General features: G+C 53.4%; 1 protein-coding gene across 3 annotated transcripts in view; it reads left to right on the top strand.

Annotated features, from left to right (window-relative positions):
• Positions 1–10849, top strand: part of Dok7 (docking protein 7) — a 34120-nt gene extending 23271 nt beyond the window's left edge. For 2 of the 3 annotated variants that reach the window (XM_085691985.2, XM_085691984.2), the window contains one exon: positions 1022–2958. In XM_085691985.2, the coding sequence (XP_085548111.2) occupies positions 1022–1764 (743 nt within the window). In that variant the 3' untranslated portion in view covers positions 1765–2958. Of the gene's footprint in view, positions 1–1021; positions 2959–5406; positions 5450–9445; positions 9626–9874 lie in introns of those variants that run through there. The other variant, XM_085691986.2, reaches the window with a different exon arrangement.
• Positions 10850–15068: the final 4219 nt, after the last annotated feature.

Raw genomic sequence — 15068 nt, 5'->3', positions numbered from 1 at the left:
TCCCACCCACTAGCTGTGTGGCCTGGGCAAGGCCCAAGGCTTCTACAATTTAGCTTGTTTGTTTTCTGGCAAAATGCTCAGGAGCCACCTGAGCTGGCTTCCCAGGAGCAGATGGTCCTCTGTAGCTACTGTCAATGGTAACATTGGTGGTCGAACCTGGAAGCCTGGCAAGGAAGCCTTGGCAGGTGGGCTTTACCAGGTCTTCCTTGGTCAGAGAAATACTGTCTGGTGCCTCTTGCCATCCCTAGAGGTCCACAGCAGGACAGTGGCCCTCTCCCCTCCCAGTCCCTCCCTCAAGAAGCAGGGACTCTCAAGGTTGCAATAAGCTATCTTATCTCCTTGCGGGGTTCACTGGTAATCTGCTCAGGGAGCCCTGCAAGCTAAGCCAGGCAAGCTGAGAGGAGAAGCAGAGATGGTGTGAGTTTTTTCCATGCACACAGTAAGGCAAGGCAGAGCCCTGGCAGGATGGGATGGATGGGTGGTGGACAAGATTTGATCCCAGGCAGGCTCTTGTCCTTAGAAGCTCACAGTCCCACGTGGGGAGGTCGCAGTGATGGAGTCAGAGGAAGGGACGGACTGGGTGGGGCAGCCTGGTGTGAGCACACCCAGAATGCTGAAGGAGGATAGGTTGCCCCAGGTCTCGGCTGGGCTAGAAGTTGCCAGGGTAGTAGTCAGAAGAGTTGGACCAGGAGAGGAGGAGGGAGCTCAAGATCTGGGTCACAGATACACAGCATGGAGGGGCTGGAGGCAGGTGCCTGCCTGGGGTGAGGGACTGTATAGGTGAGGGTGGAGTCCAGGTAGAGAGACTCAGACCGGGACCGAGGAAGTGCCTGGGGAGCGGGGAGGGAAGCATAGGGGCTCTCAAAAGGCTGCCACTGAGAGTAGGCCAGGGGTTGGACCCTGACCTGCTGCTCCAGCGCCCAGGTTTGGGGCTGGGGAGAAGCGGACTGTCATAGCATACTCATTGATCACACCCCCTGCTTGGACCCCCCCAGCAGCCTCACTTTCTGCTTTGTCTCAGGGGATGATCGAAGCCTATCCAGTTCTTCTTCCGAGGCCAGCCACTCAGACGTCAGTGCCAGCAGCCGGCTCACTGCGTGGCCAGAACAGTCCTCATCCTCAGCCAGTACATCACAGGAAGGGCCAGGGCTGGTGGCTGCCCAGGGTCCAGGAGAAGCCATGCTGGGAGCCTCCAGGCCACCCCTCAAGCCACTGCGGCCTCGGCAGTTGCAGGAGGTTGGCCGCCAGAGTTCCTCTGACAGTGGCATCGCCACGGGAAGCCACTCCTCCTACTCTGGCAGCTTCTCCTCCTATGCTGGCAGCAGCCTGGACGTGTGGCGGGCTGGAGAGGAGTTTGGTTCTCTACTTAGCCTGCCTTCTGGAGCCAGTGCACCTGAGCCCAAACTGTGTGCCTGCCCACCTGGGGTGGCCGAATACCAGGTGCCCACCTCGTTAAGACACCACTATGACACACCTCGAAGCCTGCGCCAGGCCCCCAGAGACCCAAGCCCAGCCTCTCAAGGCAGCTCTGACCACGGTTCGGCCACGGACTTGGGTGGTCAGCCACCGATGGGGTGTCCCTCCAGTTGCCTGGGAGCTCGACGACGGGGACAGGCAACAGAAGGCCCAGGCAGTGAAGCCACGCGGCCCAGTCCGTCCCCTGGCGAGTCCTGGGAAGCAGGCAACCCCCATGCAGGGCCGCCTCCGGCTTTCTTTTTGTCATGTTCAGTCTGTGGCGGACTCAAGGTAAAGCCCCCTCCCTGAGATAGCAGGCTGGCCACTGCTGCCAAGGGCTGGATATGGCCCCTCCAGACAGGAGAGGAGGGGCCCTAGCCTCTTTGCAGAGGGGATGCTCTGTGCTGTTTTAAGAAGCTGCCAGACCTGTAGCAAGGGCCTCAGGGGCAGGATGACAACCACAGGGCTGTCCTCCCCTAGGTGGGCGCTGTGAGTGCCAGTGACAAAGGCTGGGCAGGTTGGGGTCAGGAGAGCCACTGATCCAACTTCTCCTGCCATCTTCTTACCTTGTGGATCACACATGGGGGTGCTATGCCCGTGGGCTTCTGGCATGTATTTCACTGCCGGGGGCAAAAGATCTCCATGACTGAGGTCAGTTCTCAGTGACAACGAGGCTTGGCCTGGTCCACTATCTCTTCCTGGATAACCAACCCTCTGTCATTGTTGGTTATTTCTGCAGTATTACAAACATACTTCCTACCCCAAATCAAATCTGCTGCAACTGCTCTAGACTTCCTAATTCTGTGAGCCAGCAGCTCTGCGTCCGCAGCCCACAGACTGGGCACGGTCTATGTATGATCTGCTTTGCTTGTCATCTTGCAGCACCCACAGGTGGGGTCGGTGTCCCATCCCATGGGGAGGAAACTGACGCTCAGGAGGCTCCATGACTGAGGGGTCTGTGACTTTGACCCCCTCTGCACTTGAGCCCGCTCCCGGGCTCCCGGAGGGCTCTGAGAAGTGGGCTGCCAGAGCGTGCAGCACCACCAAGAGGTTGAGTGTTCCCTAGGTGCCCGAGATCAGTTTGCTGGAGGGTCTCTTGCAGAATCTCCCAGCAGTATTCCCCTGTGCCTTCTTGCTGGGACCAGGAAGCTGGTGGCCAGGACCAGGTGGAAGAAATCAGGGCTCCCCTGGCATTTTGGAGGGCTCTGACCCTACCTGCAGTTCACCCTGCTTCTGTGTTTGGGTGTCTCCCACCCCAGGCTGTGTGTTCCCTTGCGCAGAACAGAGGGGCTCTGCTTCCCCGTGTCAGAAGGTCGGTGTGGCTGTGCCCACCTTTTATGAGTCCCTCCATTGGCACCTGCAGCCCTGACCTGGCAGGCCAACTCACTTGTAAATGCCTCCATCTGTACCTGGCACCGTCGGCCAATCCATGTTGCCGTATTGCGTTTTTAAAATCTATTTGTAATACATTCTCAGACTGGAAATAAAGTTGTCTTTTCTTACTGTCTTGCCTTGTTCCATTTGACCAACCTTCCTTCTAGGTCTAGGACTGAGGAAACTCCAGGGGCCTGGCCCTCAGCCTGAGGTCTGGGTGTCGTGGACATGGGAAAGAGATGAGTGGGTTTGGATAGCCCTGGGGGGGGGGGGGACGACGACAAGTTGTGTATGTGTGTGTGTGCGCGCGCACGCGAATGGGGGTGGTGGGAAGCTTATAGTGTGTGTATCATGTGTGGCTTGTGGAAACCACACTGAGGTGAGCCGTGGTCATTCAGCCTCAGGCCCAGGGCTGCCCATGTACAGTACTGCATTTTCATTTCCCCATGCCATGCGAGGTCTGCTCTGAGCTCAGACTCACCCAACCCCTAACCCAGCCCCACCCATCTCATTCCCTCTCTGCTAGAGAGAGCTCTAGGCAGCAGCGCCTCCCTGCCTGCCTGTTTTCATCCTTGCTGGCAGCCATGCTGGAAATTGGGGAGCCTGGCTCCCCCAAGCTTCAGTGTAGGGAAGAGCAGGCTCTGGGGGCTTGGCCACAATCACTACCCACTGACTGGGTGACCCTGAAAGTCAGTGTACCTCTGTGAGCCTCAGTTTCCTTCCTCATTGATGGGTAACCGTCCTCACCTCATGGGCTGGCCCCGGGGTCTGATGAGATCCTATGTGAGCACCCAGCAGATGCGTGTTCATTAGGGGAGACACGCATTCTTCCTGCAGAAGGACCGAGAAAGCTCCCAGGGCCAGGGAGTCAGTGAGATGGCCGGCCAGAGGGGTAGGCACTGCTCTGCCCCCACGCCCTTGTTCTCTTACTTAGCTCTCTCTGCTCCTGTGGGTCCTCCCTGCAGCAGGCAGAAAGATGCCCAGGTGGGCAGGTCTGGTAAGGTTGAATCCATGCTGTTGAAGCCTCGGATGTTCACCCTCTACCTGAGGCGAACTGGCCTGCGTCCTGAACCTGGGTGGGTGAGGGTTGGCCTGTGAGTAAGAAGCCCTCCCCTCAGGAAGAGAGCACCGTGACACACGGAGAGAAGGGGGACATCAGGTGGAAAGTCTCGGGGGGACGGCCATCCCAGGCTCTTCTCCTGTGCCAGTCCCCTCAAGACACTAGAAGCCCCAGCAGTTTGCAAAGTTGTCAGTGATTAGGACCCGATGTGGAACCAGGGTCCACAGCCATGACTCCTCTTCAAGAGATGGGGTAGTTAATAGGATGGGGGCTTCACCTCAGGTCAGGGGCCCCACACACAGCCCACACAAGGGCCTAAGCTGATCGTGTGCTTTATTGTCCCATGTGGTCCACGCTTGCCCAGGGTCTCATGTTGATCCTGTAGCCATGCCCATTCCTGAGCAGATGCCCTTTGTGGAGGCTGTTGAGGCTGTGACCTCTTGCTTAGTGACGAAGTACACCCTCAGAGACCTGCATATGGTTGACTCTAGGGTGTCCAACTCTTGTTTTGGGGGCTGTTTTATAACTGCTGAGTCCCCAAGGCTGCTCAGGGCTCTGCTACAAATGCTGATGCGGTCAGACCTGCATGGTCTACTCAGGGTGTCCCTGCCTGTACCCTGGGCATGTGACTGTCACTCTCAAGGCTGACCTGAACAGTGCTGGATGTCATGTTCCCTTTTCTGCCCCTGCCCCCATGAGGCCCCACTACCACGTCGCTCCTTCAGAGTCGCTGGGACTCTGAAGTTGAAGAACTCTGTTTCTTGCTCAGGACCAGCCCTGTTACAACAGGTGCTGGGGATGTTTGGAATCCTGGGCAGGTTCAGCCTCCACTTTTTTCCAGCTGGAGTGGGGAGGTCTGTGCATGAGATAACAAATGTGCCTGACTGTGGCCTTCATCCTTCTCCACCTGCCCATGCAGCTACCCTAAGCTGTTTCTGCTCACATTCCATCTACTCTCTGGTCCAGCTCCACCTGAAGCATAGGTCCAGGACTCATTCTGGGGTTGGGTGGCCGTTTGTCTCACTGGTGGGCTCCCAGGAGGGCTCTGTAAGGTATGGGACAACATGCCAGAGCCAGAGAGTAGCACTGTGGTCACAATGGGCCATGTAGCCTTGTTGCTCAGCATTCATGGGCTATTCATTCAGGTCATGGGCGGTGGGGTCTAGCTGAGCCATGAGCATGGATGGATGAGGAGCAATCTGGGGACCATTGGAGTCTAGCTGAACTTCAAGCTAGAAGGGAGTAGACTGGAGACCCTTGTTTGTAAACTTTCTCAGAACACCCCTGACCTCAGCATCTCCTGGACTGTCATGTCAAACCACTGTTTGGGTGGTCAGGGCTATGGGGTCTAAGGACAAAAGAGTCTGGAGGATAAAGCTGTGTCCTCCAGGCTGTAGGTTGTCTAGATCTTCAGACCTATGTCATTTTTGGAGTTACCATTCCGTTTCTTGGGGTCCAGGGGGCAGGGCAAAGGATGAGTGCAATGCATACACTAACTCCTGCTGTCTTTGGTCTAGGTCATGGCTTCATCACCCACGGGACTCACTGTGACATATCCAGGTAGGCACCTGGCTTTGAGACCCAGCACTCACAGTGCAGGGATAAAGGGTTAGAGTTAAGGGACAGCCCTGTTGGATGGGAAGGATATGGGCAGTGGGGTGACAGTGGCATTTGGGGAACCTAGAACAGGTGAGCAGGGTGAGCTGGTGGGCTAAGGGAGGTGCGTGGTTCTAGGGCATGACTGAGTGGCTTGTCTAGGAGTGGCCAGCAGACAGCTGGACCACAGTCTGTAGCTCCGGAGTCAAGTTTGAGGGGGTTGGCCCCATCCCTAAGTGTGTCCCAGATAGCGAATCGACAAGGAAGCATTGACTGCAGGGGGTTCCCGCTCCTCAGGACAGGTTTGTGGGAGGATGGGAATGTCGGAGTACTCAGCAAACAGGGGAAACATCTTGGAAGAAGCCTGGCTGTCAGCGAATGAAGGCTAGAGGGTGCTGACCCAACCTGGGAGGGCTAGGATGTCGCGAGCCTTATTCCTGAGCGGGCGTTCTGCCCTTACTTAGAGGTCTGCAAGTAAATACTCAGGATGACCACAGTGTTTGTTCTAGGAACAAGTTTATTCTGCCAATAGTCAAATCTTCAATTGTTACTATAGCAGGTATAGGCAAACATCAAAACTATAACAATCATTTAAATCTTTAATTATTCCTTTGGCAGATATAAGTAAACATCAAACCTATAACAATCCTTAGTCAATCACATCACACATTCAATCACATCGCACATTCAGCAAGGGTTCCTATGTCCTAGGCAAGGTCTTCTATCCTATCTTACTGAGGCATTGGTGTATACGACCTGATAATGGTCTGTGACTCTCGACGTAGACCTCTGGATCAGCAAGTCTTGATCCGCAGGCAAGAGCTAGTTCTCTGGCTCTTGGACGGTCTCAGCTGTGAAGTTGCTGGTTCGTTGGATCTCTATGACCGCTCTGATAGCATGTCTAGCAAGTCATTTTGAGAATGTCTTCTGGCCGTGAGCCTCAAGTTTTTATACTGTTCTGTGACTACTTTACTTTCTTATTTCTAGATTAGCACGCATGTCTGCTTATCATATAGTTACGTCACACTTGTTCATTCAGCTCAAACTCTTATCACCACTGCACACATTGCTTCATGATTTTTAGTTTCATTTTGTGTGTCACTTAATATTTCCTCTTAACACTCCTGGACTTGTTTGTCCTTACAGGCTCATAACATAGGAGAGGCTATAGGCCCCATGTGCCTGACCTTGAGCCAGGTGGCTGGTGGCCAGGGATACTTATTTTCTTGTCTCCTCATACGTGGGTACTATAGATCCCTGAGTCTTTTTTTTTTAGAGGTGAGTGGTGCTTTGGAGGGCCAAGTTCTGTAGGTAAGATAGAGTCCAATAAGACCCAAGGAGAAAGCAGTGGGTGGGGCCACAGGCAGACAGGGTTAGCACACAATCCCATCTGTTGCTGGGATTTTCTGTCAGGGATGCTCAGCCTGGATACTGGGTCCATGTGGAGCCTAAGGTCCAGGGTCCTCCCTGATATCATGGCATAGCAGGGGTGACCCTCACTGTTTTGGCATCTCCCTCTACTACCATATCACCAGGGATGCCTGTATTTTACTTTGATGTAGTGGATACCCTACCCCAGCACCAAAGAGGCAGAAATGGAGAAGGTACTACTTGAGGACATGGCCCTCTAGCCCTGAGGGCAAGGGTGGTGTGGCATAGGAAGTAGGACCCTGACGCTGATGAGGGACGTGTGAGTTTGCCATGGACCCGGCTATAGTCGGGTGGTAATCAGCCAGCAGCTGCAGGAGGGAAAGTCAGGCAATAATGTCCTGATGTCTGTTTTGTTAGGTATTTGAGTCTCAAAACAATGCTGCCAAAGCTAAAACTGAATTAGAGCACCAGGAAGGACATGGGACATAGTGAACCCATACCTTCCTGACCCCTTGGGTCATGTCCCCTTGGGAGGATGGTGAGTTTAGCTGGAGATGAGGCACCTCATGGAATTTCAACAGCACCCCTCTGGCCTTTGACTTTGGCCAGAGTCATTTGGTTTGGAACTTTTCACCTATGTTCCAGAATTTAGACTTCAGGTTTCTCTAGCTTTTCCCTGTCCCTCGTCAACTGTCCAAATAATCTCAGAAACGATGACTCCAACCCCAAACAGAGTATCCAGACTCAGGGAACATGTTCAAGCCCACTAAGGCACAGAGCCCAGCCCCAGCTCTCCCTCTTTGGCCTTCAAAGGCTCAGTGCTGAGGTCTGGCATCTCTAGTCTCCAGACCCCAGACCCCAGCCCTGACTCACCTGTCCCCTCTCCACCTTCCCTTAGCCATGCCCCATCTCCAGACTGCTAACCCAACCCTGGGAAGGCCTGTGTGGACTCTGCCTACCTGCCTGGCCAGGCAGTACAGGCTGGCAATAGCTCTCCCTCCACCCTGCTGGTTAAGCCTCCTTGGGGAGGTTTTCTTCTGCTATGATGGATTTTCTGTGCTACAAATGCGTCAGAATCTCAGAAATCCTTTGCTTCAGATCAGAGATTTTCTGGGGATTGAAAGCCCTGAGCCTGCGTTGGCTTGCCAAGGGCTAAGACAGGATGTTCTGGGAGCAAGCAAAGCCAGCTCCCTGATTTGAGGCCAGCAGATGGGCGTCCCACTTGGCCCTGAGCAGCTGCTGGACCTCACCATAGCTTTGACAGTACAAGGGTCTTAAGACCTGCAAGGACATGTCCTGTGTAGTAAGGGTCTGCCGTGGGGTCCCACGTCTCGGGGATGGGGACAGAACTGCTCACTTGCTTCAGTGACTAGTCAGAGGTGGATGCCCCACAATCCTGGGGTCTCATCTGGAGGTACTGACTGATGGATGGGTGACTTGGGCACTTGGGGTCTCTCTGCCTTGGTCTCTTCGTGAAGAGAGAATTGTCACGTTCTATACTAGCTGTGTTGGCGGCAGGAGAAGTGGAGAAGGGGAGAGATGCTGACTGACACTTTCAGATGGAGCTGTATCCGGGATGTGGCTGAGTGGTTGGGATCCTGAGGCACACAGGCAGAGGCAGGCCCCTCTCTCTCTGCATATGGGGTGCAGAAACAAGCTTACCTGTGGGGCTCTCAACACCCCCAACTGACACCCGTCCTTGAACTGGATTCTGTGGGGCTTGGCATATTCTATGGGACAAGGACTTCACCAGCCTGTCTGTGTCTAGTCTGCTGGCATTTGGAATAGAGGACTGTCACGCTGAAATGGTACTTTGTGTCCCATTCTATGTGATTGTTCCCACCCCATAGGGACAGAATTATGATGGTGCCTCTGAAGAAAGGTCTAGACCTTGCCAACTGGGTGTAGGGTCCCTGGGCCTGCACAGAAGGGGCTGGGGTGAGTCTACCATGAACCCTACCTGCTGGGCATGGAGGGTCCCTTGTTCCTTGGCAGCTAACACCGTTGGCTTTGCACACACTGGCGTTCAACTGCTAGGATGTGGAACAAGGGGGAAGGATGGATTCTTAGAAGAAAATTCCAGCTGTTGAGGTGTCCTGGAGGGAGGGAGTGCCTGCTTTGCTGGGAACACAGATGGAGGTGTTGTCTGTGATGAGCAGAGGGGTCCTGGTGGGAATTACCCATGCTAAGGAAGATTACACCAGCAGCAGCCTGTAGCAGGTGGAAGAGCCAGGACAGAGAAGAGGGTCAGACAGAGACAGCAGAGATACGCTGGCCCTGGAGAGGCAGGAGATGAGACATTGCACTCGAGGGTGCCTGAGAGGATGGAAAAGGAGGCTTGACGGGACAGAGAACAGGCCTTGTGGGGCCTGTGGGAGTGAGTGCCTAGACCAGGGAGTGGGTAGCGTGTGAGTCCTAGGATCATAGCCCTGGGGAAACGAGAAACAGGAGAACTGAGGAGAGTCTCCATGGTGAGGCAGAAGGTGGAAGGAGGGGCCTGGGCCATGAAGGGAGGGGAAGCTCTTTGGTGAGTGGCCTAGTGAGGGTGGCTGTACAGCTCCCAGGGATTCAGAGACCCTCTCTCCACAGGATCTCCAGGGCCCACGGCTGCTGACAGCCCAAGGTCGGAACGACCACGCGGTGAGATGCCCACGTATGTGAACATCCCCGTCAGCCCCTCCTCCCGACTGCAGCTGCACTACTTGGGCCTGGAGTTCCCAGGGGCCAGTGGGAGTGTGCGAGGTGAGCTCCCACAGGGAAGCCTCAGAGGTGAGGTGTGACCTTAGCTTTGGGCCTGAGCCCCAGGCACGTCAGCCCTGGCTAGGGATCCTTCTAACCTGCAGATGACCTTTCCAAACTGCCACCCAGGTCTCCTGACATGATTACTGGGGTGAGTGGGAGTGGAGATGGATCAGAGTGCCCACCCGCCCTATCACCAGAGGCACCTGTAGATTAGGCCAGGGGCAGCTGGGCTGGGAGCTATCCCTGCTTGGTCCACTCACTGTGGGTTGCTTTCAGGGGCCAGCTCCTCCCGCTATGCCCAGATTGACATCGCAGCTACAGAGACAGCACATCGTGTGGGGGTCCGGCATGCGCAGACTCGGGAGGAACGATTGCCAGAGTTGGAGCAGCGGAAGAAAGGGCCCTGAAGCTGTAGCTCAGGTTGGGGCTGGCTGGGCACCTAGCCAGCTGGATTGTCTGATGTGGCCCGGCAGGCCATCCCCTTTTGTGGATAATGGCCTTTGTGGCTGGGGGCCCTGGCCTGTCTGTGTACTCTGGTTGTCAGTGATTGACGCTGAATCTTGGCCTCCTGCTGCAGTGGAGGCTGTGGTGGGTTTTGTGTGTTGGAATGAGCGGTCAGAGGTTCTGGTTCCATAACGTATCAGCTCATTCCAATGTGTGAAAGCTGTGTAGCAGCCTCCTCTCTGCCATCAGGGCCTCTTGCCTCATTGGTACCCACGACCGACCCTTCTTCTTTTGGCCTGAACAAGTTCTGCTAGGCCATGGGGGTTCCAAGGGACCTATCTCCAGGTAGCCTCAGTCTGTGCTAACAATACAACAAACAACACAGCTACAGCTGGCCGGTGGAGACTGGGAACAGTCCCCCAGGCCTGGAGTGCCAGCTGTACTAGCCATCCCAGATAACAGCTTGTACTAGCAGAGTGCTCTGAACTAGCTCTGTACTGCAGAGGGATGCAACTGCTGTACCACTGACGGGCTCTGCTGCTGGGACCCTGCAGCCTCCCCTCCCCACCTCCTCCTGCAGCATCGCTCCTGAGACAAGCCCTGTACCTTGGGGTGAAGGCCATGGTGGGGACAGGACTGTTCCCACTTGTCATCTTGTTGGGACCTATTCCAACCAGTTGGGTAAATTGTTTTAAATCTCTACTGTTATATTTTTAATAATCTATATTATTTTCCAAGGCTGTGAGGTCTGTCACATGAGATTTCTGCCCTGGACTGGTTGGGACCAACATCTTGCTGCTGGACCAAGGGGCTCAGGGATGGGGAGCATATGGTGGTGCCATGTTGGCATTTATAGATGTCCCCCATTGTTTGGGGCAGCTCTTGGTGTTTCCAGGACTGAGTTTCTGGGGTGGCAGATCTGTCCTGCCTCGGCCCTGTGGGGAGAAGCTTCGACGGGGCCTCCCCACCCAGAATCCAATCATAGTCTATCACATCCTTCTCTTTTCTGCCTCCAAGGAATCCACAGGTCTGGGGTTGGCTGTGGTGGGGGGGGGGGGGGTCAGAGAATCCTGTTTCTTTGCAGAGCCCCTGGTGTTGGCAGCTTCTAGAGCATCAGCCCTAGTGCCTCCCCTGCTGACTGGAAGACTGTGACCATGGGAACCGAGAGGACTGACATCCCCGGGCCAGCCTGCCAGTCAGGACCTTGGGGTCTGCCCCGCTAGACCAGGATGCAGTTCTGCGACTGTCTCCAGGGAGTTAAACGTTTAGGACCTGAGTGTGGTGGGTCCCTTGTTGACACCAGCTCGTGGGAAGCAGAGGCAGAATGATTTCCAGGAACTTGAGGCAGCCTGGCTAAACTGTTTTAAAACAGTCAGGAGTCTTGTAGAACAAAGATGACAAGTAGAGTTCAGACCCTGGAACTCACACAAACGCAGGTGGGTCTAGCGGCCCTCCTGTCATTCTGGCACCTCGAAGGCTTCCGTACGGGAGAGCTGGCTAGCCAGATACAGCAGAATTGCTGAATTCCAGGTTCAGTCAGAGACCCAAAGTTGAGAATGATTGAGAAAACACATGGAGTTTTAACTTTGGGCCTCTACTTACACACACACACACACACACACACACACACACACACACACACACGTAGTCATGCAACTTCCACATTATTTGCTCACATGTGTAAATATATACATGTGCATACTTACACACTGCATACATATGCCAACATTTTTTAAAAGATTTATTTATTATGTATACAACATTAAGCCTCCATGTATGCCTGTATGCCAGAAAAGGGCACCAGATCTCATTATAGATGGCTGTGAGCCATAATGTGGTTGCTGGGAATTGAACTTAGGACTTCTAGAAGAGCAGTCAGTGCTCTTAACCTCTGAGCCATCTCTCCAGCCCCCAACATTTTTATCTTATACAAATGGCATTCTAGGTAGACATTGCCTATCTCCTATCAATACACTGAGAAGCCACCCTAGCCCATCCGCTGTCAATCATTGTGAGAAGCCATGCTGCTACTGTGACTCCATGTATCTGGTAACACACTGTGCATGTGGGCCTTGGTGGGTCGTTAGGCATTACTGATGGGTATGGAGGCTCAGGTGACCTGTCCTGCTGCAAGATGCTGCCTTCTGGTGGGTGGTACACTTTCTGCTAGGCTGAGCAGGTGCCCATCTTTGGTTTCTGTCAGATTTTTATTCCTTATTAGTTAGTGAGTGTCTGGAGGACCAGGTAACGTGCCGTACCTTCTGCCATCAGGGTGTGTGCTGGTGGTATCTGAGTCCCATTTCCATTTCTCCCACGATCAGAGGAGCAGCAGATTCCCAGGCACTCCCACAGCTCCATGCTTCAGAATGGCCCCTCTGCACGGCCTGCTTGTGTTTTTAGCTTTCTTGCATTGGGCTGTTTATTATGACACCATAGATGGGCACTCGCTGAAGTTTTCCATCAGAGACATTTCTGAAGTCAGAATTTTTGTTGTTGTTGAGACAAGATCTCACGTAGCTCAGGCCAGCCTTGAATTCAGTGTAGCCAAGGATGACCTGAACTTCTGATCATCCTGCCTCTATCTCCCAAGTTCCAGGATCCCAGGTTGTGTCCCTACACTCAGTTTATGTGGCTAGGGACCAAACTAGGTCTTTGTGTGTGCTAAGCAAGCATTCCACCTGCTGAGGCCCCTGCCCAGTGCCTAGGTCTAGATTTATCACCAAAAAGAGCAACCCCGTCCAGCCTCCACTTTCAATGTCTTAAGATTTCTTGTGTTTGTCACTATATGAACGTGTCCATCTGTGGTCACCTGTCAACCCAGCTCTTGCACATCCATTCTCCACGTGGACCATGAGGGTGCACATCCCCTGTGTTTGCCGCACGCGGCCCTGCCTAGGCCCGCTCTCGTGCTTACCCAGTGTGACTGAGAACTCCAGGGCAGTGACGCTCATCACTCCGCTTCCCTCCTTGCTAAACTTCAGCTCTCCTTGGGATACAATTTTCTGTGACTCACAATTCATACACGGTCAACACTCCTCCAGCTGTGTAATCTCATCTCAGAATGGCCAAGGCAGGCTGCAACCCTTTTTGTTGTTGATTCTCTTCTTGAAACTTCTGAACCATTCTATTCAAGGGCTTACTGTTAGCAGCTGTTGGTACCTTGCAGCCTTCAGACACCGTTCCTGGGCTGGGTCCCATGCTTCCTTGACTTTAGCTTTCATCTTCAGGTGATGCCTTGGCACCCGTCTCTAGAAATTCATTTTGTCTTGCATTCAGCTGTGTTAGCTAAGCAAAGGGCTAGGTTTCACACATTATGTAAGCAAGTCACTGTCCCAGCACACAAACACACCATACATTATGCCTCTAACACTGCCGCTCAGTCAGGTTGCTTACAGCTGCAACAGCTATGAGCAAACTTGCTATGTGGCATTCTTGTCTTAGGACATGAATTCATGCTGGTGCCAGTTCAGGTTGTATGGTGGAGTGTATTTCAAAAAGGAGGTATCACCATTGCACATTGCACTACACACACACACACACCAACCAGGGCCTGGAAACTCTGAGCTCAGCCGTTTCAGGGGAGGGGGATAACAGTGGCATCTCACTAGGAGAATCTGTATTTCTTCACCACCTTGTGCATGCTGTTGGCCCCTGGCAAAGAGCCTACGTGATCCTTTTGCTCATTAAAAGAACTGGCTAGACAATTCTTTAAGGTTTAGGCGAGCCCTTTCTCATGCACGGTAAATAAGATCTTTTTGGAAATAAGGTCTCACGTGCCCAGGATAACTTTAGCCTTCTGACCCTTTGGCTTCTGCTTCCCCAGGGCTGCGACTACAGGTATGTGCCACTGCACCCAGTTCAGGAGGGGCTGGGGACTGACCGCAAGTCTCTGTGCGTGCTAAGTGGGCACTCTGTCAACTGAGCCCCAGCCCTTCATTTTCTGTTGACTTCCTTAAGTGGTATCTTTGCTGAGTAGATTTCTGATTCTGATGAGTTCTGACTTAAACCTCTCCTCCATGAGTAAACCATTCGACTTGGTTTCCCTTCAGGAAAACCTTCTCCTTTGGTCTTTTTGGTTTTCTGAGACAGGGTTTCTCTGTGTAATCCTGGTTGTCCTGGAACTCACTCTGGTAGACCAAGCTAGTTTTGAACTCTCAGAGATCCACCGACCTCTGCCTCCCAGAGTGCTGAGATTAAAGGCACGCACCACTACTGCCTCACCATCTTTTTATTATCAGTATGGTTTGCACACTGGCTATAGCACATATCGCACTGTGCACAATGCAAGGTGGCTCCAGCTCCCTTTACACCACCACCACTGGTGTGAAGACACTTTCCAATGCAGATGTCTCTCTTGGATGCAGAGGTGCCGTTCAGATGCCCGCATCCCTGTTTGTCTCACCACATATCACCTGTCATCAGTGCCACGCCCCCCACTCCTTTCTGTTGCCCCTCCTACAAGTTCTCACTCACTCCTGGGCCCGGCTGTCTTGTTTTCAACTGTGAGCTACCATGGGCTCATGGGACCTTACCTTTGGGTTGGAAAAATAGGGACATAGGTCATCTTCTCAGAAAGAACACTTCGGAAATTATTTATTGTGTGAGCATACATGTTACAGCCCACACGTAGTCAGAGGACAACTGTAAGAATCTGTTCTTTCCTTCTACCATACGGTCCCTGGGGACTGAACTTAGGTCACCAGCCTTAGAAGCAAATGCCATAACCTGCCAGCCTGAGAACTCAGTCACTTTTGCTAGGTGGCAGAGCACTGCAAACCAGAACCACCTCATCTAAGTTTGTAGCGTGAGGTGGTTTCCTTGCCATGAGTCACTCATCCAGGGAGCAGTTTGTAGGGTTTGACTCCTGATGGTTAGCAAGGAGTAGCCTCCCGATTTCATGTCTAGAGGTCAGCTCTCAGGAGCAGACACTCCTATACTGGTCACAGCGGCTCCCAGCTCAGCTATGGGCTGTCACTCACACTGAGATGACTCACTGGACTCCCACCCACCTTTATATAATATATAA

The sequence above is a fragment of the Myodes glareolus genome, chromosome 8 (assembly GCF_982192425.1).
Source record: "Myodes glareolus chromosome 8, mMyoGla1.1, whole genome shotgun sequence".
NCBI lineage: Eukaryota > Metazoa > Chordata > Mammalia > Rodentia > Cricetidae > Myodes > Myodes glareolus.
The sequence above is the reverse complement of the archived record's forward strand: the minus strand, read 5'-3'. Positions and strand labels throughout refer to the sequence as shown.